This window comes from Gopherus flavomarginatus, chromosome 8 (assembly GCF_025201925.1).
Source record: "Gopherus flavomarginatus isolate rGopFla2 chromosome 8, rGopFla2.mat.asm, whole genome shotgun sequence".
NCBI lineage: Eukaryota > Metazoa > Chordata > Testudines > Testudinidae > Gopherus > Gopherus flavomarginatus.
The window spans coordinates 74,341,634-74,350,470 of NC_066624.1; the positions used below are offsets into that span (position 1 = coordinate 74,341,634).

The following is an 8,837-nucleotide window of genomic DNA, read 5'->3' on the forward strand; positions in this document are numbered from 1 at the left end:
GCTACTGATTAAAGAAATGCTCTACAGTATTATGCAATCACTGACTATTTTAAATAAATAGTTTTTTACAGTGATCTAACTTGATAGGTCTAAATATAAACTTGAGTGAACCAGAAACTAATTCCTCACATGCATCTTCCATTCTCCAAACTAAGCCAATTTTGCTGATGTCTGTGGTTACAACCTAATCCCCTTTCGCGCTACACACCTACCCATCTGGCACACAATTTGAAATATTAATGAACTCCATTCATATGCTATCCTTTACCTAGGGCACAATGACAGCAACAATTCACACCTGCCAGACTTCTAATACAGACATGCTCACGGAAAACTCTGTAACCATCTCTACAACCACCAACCATAAGACAATGACTTTTGATTTTTTTTTTTAATACATTTATGTTGCCCTGGACTATCGAAAGGCAGAGCAGTTACTGAAGAGACAATGGACATTTTTCATGTAATTAACACTCTCTTGAAATCATGTAAGGCTGCAGTGAACTTAGTTGATTCCATTTTGCTGATAACATGATGTAGAGTAGATTCAGTACTTATGTGAAGACTCATAGACTTTAAGGTCAGAAGGGACCATTATGATCTAGTCTGACCTCTTGCACAATGCAGGCCACACAATCTCACCCATCCACTTCTATAACAAACCCCTAACCTAAGTCTGAGTTATTCAAATCCTCAGATTGTGGTTTGAAGACCTCAAGCTGCGGAGAATCCTCCAGCAAGTGACCCATGCCCCATGCTGCAGAGGAAGGCGAAAAACCTCCAGGGCCTCTGTCAATCTGCCCTGAAGGAAAATTCCTTCCCGACCCCAAATATGGCGATCAGTTAAACCCTGAGCATGTGGGCAAGACTCACCAGCCAGCACCCAGGAAAGAATTCTCTGTGATAACTCAGATCCCATCTCATCTAACATCCCATCATAGACCACTGGGCATACTTACCTGCTGATAATCCAAGGTCAATTACCAAATTAATTGCCAAAATTAGGCTACCCCATCATACCATCCCCTCTATAAATGTATCAAGCTTAGTCTCAAAGCCAGATAGGTCTTTTGCCCCCACTACTCCCTTTGGAAGGCTGTTCCAGAACTTAACTCCTCTAATGGTTAGAAACCTTCATCTAATTTCAAGTTTAAACTTCCTAGTGTCCAGTTTATATCCATTTGTTCTTGTGTCCACATTGGTACTAAGCTTAAAAAATTCCTCTACCTCCATAATATTTATCCCTCTGATATATTTATAAAGAGCAATCATATCCCCCCCCAACCTTCTTTTGATTAAGCTAAACAAGCCAAGCTCTTTGAGTCTCCTTTCATAAGACAGGCTTTTCATTCCTCAGATTGTCTCTGAACCTGTTCCAGTTTGAATTCATCCTTCTTAAACATGGGAGACCAGAACTGCATACAGTATTACAGGTGAGGTCTCACCAGTGCCTTGTATAACGGTACTAACACTTCCTTATCTTTGCTGGAAATACCCTAATGCCATGAATTCATTCTGTTGAAACAAATAACAAGGATCCACCAAAAACAGGCCACTATTTGAGAAATTAAACATTCAAGGTTCTAATAACTCCTTGTTACAAGATGGTTACATATTATTTAAAAACTGCCTTTGCAGTGAATTGGGAGGTGCTCAGTACTTTGCCGGATGCTGTGATGGGAATATTGTTCAGCCTAATGGGATTTCAAGTGATACACAAGTTTCAACATCAGGACTCTAATAACTCACAATGCTGGTCACACTAATATTTATTCTGAGCCAGGAAATCAAAACATGTTGCACATAAGTTCACATCTTTGTCCTGTCTTCCCACCCCCACCAAAAAAGTGATTGTCCTGCCAGACATTTAACAAAGTGTATGGCATTAAACAACTGATAGAGAAAAGTATCTGCTTGACAAGATAAATAATTTCATTGTACTAGTGGCCAGCACAGTTAGGAATAGGGAGTTAGCATCACAAGATGAAGCAGCAGACCACACACACAAAAAGAGACATTCTACAGGGAACATTTACTTACTGATTGAATGTAAATTGTTCTGTAATTTGCATAAGGAAACAAATCTGCATAATTGGTCATGCACACATCTGCTCCACTGTAGTCAAAGAAGAAAAAACCCACCTTCTTCGACTTTCTCTTAGCAACTGCTGTCTGGTTCCTCAATGCTATGTTAAAAATAAGCATCTGCATTTCTAAATTTTCAATCCATATACACAATCAATCCTGGTTCATATTCCGAGCAGATAATACCACTTTTCATTACCAGAAATAAACCTTTTGTAAACACACGGCTAGAGGGAACAAGGTTTTCCTCTACTGGAAGCAGTCTGTGGGCCTGATTCTCCTCTCACTCGTAATGTACCGTAACTCTATTCACCTCCCAACAGTTACTCCTCATTTACACCGGCATTCTTTAGATCAGAACTCCACCAGAGAGGTCCTTTGGGGCCATCTGCCTGTCCCACGTCAGGATAAAGGAGGAGGGTTGGGCATGGGGTTAGCAACTCCACCTCGTAAAAAATCAACCTGCTACAGAAACGCCAACAATAGAGACAACAGAGACTTTTACCCTGGAAAAAGAACGGTCTTCAACTCGAAGATGCATGACGCTGGGTGGTAAAAGCCGTGAGGAAGCCACTAAGCCGATTACCCTTCTTGCAACTAGGATTACCACCATAGGCACATGGGACGTGAGGACCATGTACGAGTCAGGAAAGACGGCGCAGATTGCAGCAGAGATGAGGAGCAACAACCTGATCCTATTAGGCATTAGCGAGACAAGATGGACGCAAGCGGAACAGAGATGACTGTTGACAGGAGAGCTGTTGCTGTATTCAGGACATGAAGAGAGCGACGCACCCCACACACAGAGAGTAGGCTTCATGTTGTCCAAGCAGGCAGAGAGAGCACTGATTGGTTGGGAGGCACATGGTCCCAGGATCATCACAGCATCCTTCAGAACTAAAATGAAGAGGATTAAGATGAATGTTGTTCAGTGCTACGCTCCAACTAATGACAGCAAAGAGGAGGACAAAGATTATTTTTACAACAGACTGCAGAAAATAGTAGAGATTCTCCCAGACAAAGACATCATCATCCTTATGGGAGACTTTAATGCCAAAATTGGACCTGACAACACAGGATACGAACAAGTCATGGGGACCCACGCTCTGGGAGAGATGAGTGAGAATGGAGAGAGATTTGTGGATCTGTGTGCACTTAACAACCTGGTCATAGGAGGTAGCATCTTTCCTCACAAGCGGATCCACAAGAGTACCTGGGTATCACCAGCAGGCATGACAGAAAATCAGATCGATCATATGTGCATTAGCAAGAAGTTCAGAAGATCCTTGCAGAACGTTAGAGTTAGAAGAGGAGCAGACGCGGCGTCCGACCATCACTTAGTGGTGCCAGATTGAAGCTGAAGCTGAAAAAGAACTGGATAGACGCGTCAGACAGAAGAGTGAAGTACAACGTCAGCCTTCTGAAGGACCATAAGACCAAGGAAGATTTTGGACTGACGCTGAAGAATAAGTTTTCAGTATTACAGGATCGGTCTGAGGAAGAGGAAGACAGTGTACTAAACAGATGGCAGAAAGTGAGAGACACACTTAGGTCAGTATGCCAGGAAGTGCTTGGAATTAAGAAACACCAGCAGAAAGAGTGGATCACAGCAGAGGCCTTGATCAAGATAGAAGAAGGCAGCAGTCAATAATAGCAGGACTAGAGCAGCAAAGGCCAAAGCTCAAAAAGAGTATGCTGAAGCCCATACAGCAGTGAAGAGGAATATCAGGAAGGACAAGAGAGAGTATGTGGATGAACTGGCAGCAGAAGCGGAGCAGGCAGCATACAGCGGTAATATGAAACAGCTGTATGATACTACCAAGCGACTGTCTCGAAAGTTCAGCAAGCCAGAACGTCCCGTTAAAGACAAGCAGGGAAAGTCTATAACAGGAATAGAACAACAGATGAACAGATGGGCGGAGCACTTTGAGGAACTCCTGAACAGACCAGCACCACCAAATCCACCAGATATCAACCCAGCCAACGAGGACCTCCCAATTAATTGCGATAAACCAACCAGAGATGAGATCAGAAAAGCCATCACCACAATGAAGAATAGGAAGGCGGCTGGACCTGATGACATCCCAGCAGAGGCCCTGAAAGCAGACCTGGATGCTTCAGTGGAAATGGTGTACCCCCTCTTTGAGAAGATATGGGAAGAAGTAGTGATTCCGGTAGACTGGAAAGAGGGATCTCATCAAAATCCCCAAGAAAGGAGATCTTAGCAACTGTGCCAATTATAGAGGAATCATACTCCTGTCGGTGCCAGGGAAGGTCTTCAACCGAGTCCTCTTAGAGAGAATGAAGGATGCCGTCGATCCACAGCTATGAGATGAACAGGCAGGTTTCCGACAGAATAGATTATGCACGGACCAGATAGCAATGCTTCGCATCATAGTCGAGCAGTCTATGGAGTGGAACTCCTCGTTGTACATCAACTTTGTTGATTATGAGAAAGCGTTCGATAGCGTGGATTGAGAGACCCTCTGGAAGCTCCTTCGGCACTACGGCATCCCAGAAAAGGTGGTCAACCTGATCAAGAACTCATATGACGGTATACACTGTAGAGTGATCCATGGAGGGCAGCTTACTAACAGCTTCCAGGTGCAAACTGGAGTCAGGCAAGGATGCTTGTTGTCACCACTTCTCTTTCTCCTCGTCATCGATTGGATTATGAAGACATCCACTTACAAGCGTAGGAACGGAATCCAGTGGACATTGTGGACCCAACTTGATGACCTGGACTTTGCTGATGACCTTGCACTGTTTTCGCACAGTAAACAACAGATGCAAGAGAAGACCAACGTAGCGGCAGCGACGTCATCACAGGTTGGCCTCAACATTCACAAGGACAAGACCAAGATCCTTAGGATTAACTCCATCAGCAATGACCCAGTCACACTGAATGGAAGCCCCCTGGAAGAAGTGCAGTCCTTCACCTACCTAGGTAGCATCATCGACCAGCAGGGTGGCACAGACGCAGACATCAAAGTAAGGATTGGTAAGGCAAGAGCAGCCTTCTTACAGCTCAAGAACATCTGGAGCTCCAGAGAGCTGTCTTTGGCAATAAAAATTCGACTGTTCAACTCCAATGTGAAATCAGTCCTACTGTACGGAGCTGAAACCTGGAAGACAACCAAAACAACCATCAGGAAGATCCAGACCTTCATTAATCTGGATTCTCCAGATCCGCTGGCCAGACACCATCAGTAACATCCACCTCTTGGAGAGGACCTGTCAACTCCCAGCAGAGGAAGAAATCAGAAGGAGAAGGTGGGGTTGGATAGGACATACACTACGTAAGCAGCCAACTAACATCACCAGATAGGCACTGCGGTGGAACCCCCAAGGCAAGCGGAAAAGAGGCCGTCCAAGAAACACCTGGCGACGCGACCTTCAGGCCGATAGCAAAAAAAATGGGCTATACCTGGAACCAGCTAGAGCGAATGGCCCAGGATAGAGGACTCTGGAGATCTGTGGTTGGCGGCCCATACCCCGATTGGGGTGACGGGCATGAGTGAGTGAGTGTCTTTAGATCAGAATCATATAAAGTCTGTAATTTGGGAGGACGAGCAAAGCTATTTATTGTAGTTTCTGGGGAAAGCTCAGATAAGAGAGAACAAAGGATTTCTAATAACAATCTACTACAACAAAGCAATTGCTGAAGATGTAGTGAGACTTGAATGAGCCGACATTACCTAGATTCCTAGGGCCTGATTCTGGTCATTCATATACTAGTCTTAGGCCAGGTCCAGACTAGAGCTTTAAATCGATTTTAAGAGCTCTAAATCGATTTAAAGCTGTAACCGTCCACACTACAGAGTGCATAAAATCGATTTTAAGGGTCCCTAAAATCGATTTTGGAACTCCATCAAAACGAGAGGAGTAACCCCAAAATCGATTTTTTAAAATCGATTTTATGATAGTGTGGACGGCCATCGAAGTTAATGGCCTCCGGGACGTATCCCACAGTGCTCTAGTGGCCGCTCTACACAGGTAAAGGTACTCTTCTGCTGGCCAGGTAAACAGGAAAAGCCCCGGGAAGTTTGAAATTCCATTTCCTGCTTGCACAGCGTGGATCTCTCAGCAGCAGAGAGAAGAATGCAGTCTCCTGAAAATAGGAAAAGAGCTCCAGCATGGAGCACACAGGAGTTACTCGATCTGATAGCTGTATGGGGAGAAGAGTCAGTGCTTTCAGAACTGCGCTCGAGCAGACGAAATGAGAAAACCTTTGAAAAAATTTCTAATGCCATGCGGGAGAGGGGACATACCAGGGACTCGTTACAGTGCCGAGTGAAAGTGAAAGAGCTCAGACAGGCGTATCAGAAGACCAAAGCAGCAAAGGGCAGGTCAGGCTCTGCCCCCAAAACATGCCGGTTCTACGACGAGCTTAACGCAATATTGGGGAACAGCGCAACGACGAACCCCCCCTTGTCTGTTGATTCAGAGGTGGGTGTCGTGATTCCTGCAACTACGGAAGATTTATTTGATGGCGATGATCAGTATGATGAGGACCAAGAGGAGGAGGCTCCAGCAGAGAGCACAGAGCATTTTATCCCCCCAAACAGCCAGGATCTTTTCCTCACCCTTACTGAGGTTCCCTGCCAGCCATCTCAAGGCAGTACTCCAGAAAATGAAGCTGAGGGACCGTCCTCTGGTGAGAGTAATTTTTTTTACTAAAAGCTTCGGTTTAATGTAAGCCTTTTTTACTGGGTGCTTCAAATCACTACCTGTACTTAGAGTCACTGACCAAGTAGATTAAAAACCTTTCCTAAAACAGTGACCCATGAGGTGGTTTTTAGAAAAGTCTCCATTGTAACAGGGCGGATTCATCCTGCTTGTTGGGGGAACGCGAGAGCAAACTGGGGAAGGAGAGTAGCTTCGCCGCGGTTTGCTCTCCCGTTCCCCGAACCACCCAGCAAACCGCAGGCAAGGAGACCTGCTTGTTCGGGGAACGCGAGAGCAAAGCAGGGAAGGAGACCAGCTTCGCCGCGGTTTGCTCTCGCGTTCCCCGAACCACCGAGCAAACCGCAGGCAAGGAGACCTGCTTGTTCAGGGAACGCGAGAGCAAAGCAGGGAAGGAGACCAGCTTCGCCGCGGTTTGCTCTCGCGTTCCCTGAACCACCGAGCAAACCGCAGGCAAGGAGACCTGCTTGTTCGGGGAACGCGAGAGCAAAGCAGGGAAGGAGACCAGCTTCGCCGCGGTTTGCTCTCGTGTTCCCCGAACCACCGAGCAAACCGCAGGCAAGGAGACCTGCTTGTTCGGGGAACGCGAGAGCAAAGCAGGGAAGGAGAGTAGCTTGATTACCAGTACAATCTACTACAGGGATTACTAGCCATTATTAACTTACCATTTTCTCCGGGCACGGTCTGTGTGCTCCCCTGACCTGCGTCTGAGCAGAACTCTCTGTCCTCAGCCACAAGCAATAAGTATTAAAGGAATCCTAAGGTGACCTTGTGGTAAAGTAAAATGTTCAAGGTTCGGTAACAGGCACAGGTCAGTGAGGAGAAAGACTGTATGCATGGTTGTGTGAAATGTGTCTCTTATGATTCTTTTATCACTCTTTCCAAACCCCACCCCCCCACACACAGCTGCACATTTCTCCAGCCTCCCTCTTGCTTCTCATCTACGTGGGGGGGGGGGTATCATAAGAAGACTGAGGAAAAGGAGGACGCGTGAGGACATGTTCAGCGAAATTATGGCAGTAACCCGTACAGATAGAGCTCTGCAGGGAGACTGGAAGCAACTGGTCGCAAAGTACAGGGAGGCTGCCAGTCAACGCGAAGACAGGAGGGACGCCAAAAATGATGTCAGGTGGCAGGAAGATCAGCGCTGGCGAGCAGCAACTCTGGATCTTCTTCGTGATCAGACTGACATCCTCCGCAATATGCTGCAAGAGCTCGGTGGTTTCAGAATGCCCCTACAGCCCGTGTATAACCTCCCTCAGTACTCACCCTGTCCCACACCTTCCAGAACCAGGCGTGTAAGAACGCGTGGGGGAAGGCTCTCTGCACCAGCCCCCTCCACTGCTGCGGACACTCCAACCAGAAGGCTTTCATTAGATTGAAAAGCCCTTTGTGTCCTGTTTTTTTCCCTCCTCTAATGATCCAAACTTCTCCCATGGCACCTTTGCCTATTCTTACTCTCAGGTCATGCTATTAAGGCAGTGTGACTGTAGTTTGGTAATGAACTAAAGCAAGCAGCTTTGGAAAGCTGCACGGAAGCTAGTTATCAGCATCAGGATTTGACAATTGGGGATATGGGTAATAAAGGGAAAACAAAGAAAGCAGCCATACCGTAACCTGGTCCATGAGAATTCTTTTTCTGTCTTCTCTGATGCACTTTCTTCTTTCAAACCTCCCTCCCCCTTCCTCCAAACCTCCCTCGCTCCGTCCCCCATAGAACGCTGAGTTATGAAATTTCATGCACAGTATTGTAACAACAAGCATGATGCTTGATTGATGAAAGGGTCTGATTTTAAATAAAGAACACAATTCTTGTAACAAATAGTAGTAACTTTATTTTCAATAAAAAAGCAGTTAAGGAAGGTTGCAGGTACTGTGCCTAGCAGCAGACGGAAGCAGCTAATGGTGGAGGTAGGTAATAATTGGGAAATACAGAATTATATGTTTTCCAATGGACAGCTCTCGCAAGTAACCTAAGCAAGCAATTGAGGAATGCTGCAGGCAAAGTATCTTGCAGCAGCAACACTGCATAGACGGGGAGGGCAGCAATCAATTGAAAGGAAAAT

At 45.9% G+C, this 8,837-nt stretch overlaps 1 protein-coding gene across 1 annotated transcript; it reads left to right on the forward strand.

The window, feature by feature from the left end:
* The first annotated feature begins 5,831 nt into the window (after positions 1-5,831).
* LOC127056351 (uncharacterized) lies at positions 5,832-8,208 on the forward strand. Its single transcript, XM_050964105.1, has 2 exons — positions 5,832-6,742; positions 7,678-8,208. The coding sequence occupies exons 1-2, from the start codon at positions 6,187-6,189 to the stop codon at positions 8,151-8,153; spliced, it is 1,032 nt and encodes a 343-aa protein (XP_050820062.1). The 5' UTR covers positions 5,832-6,186; the 3' UTR covers positions 8,154-8,208.
* The last annotated feature ends 629 nt before the right edge of the window (positions 8,209-8,837 follow it).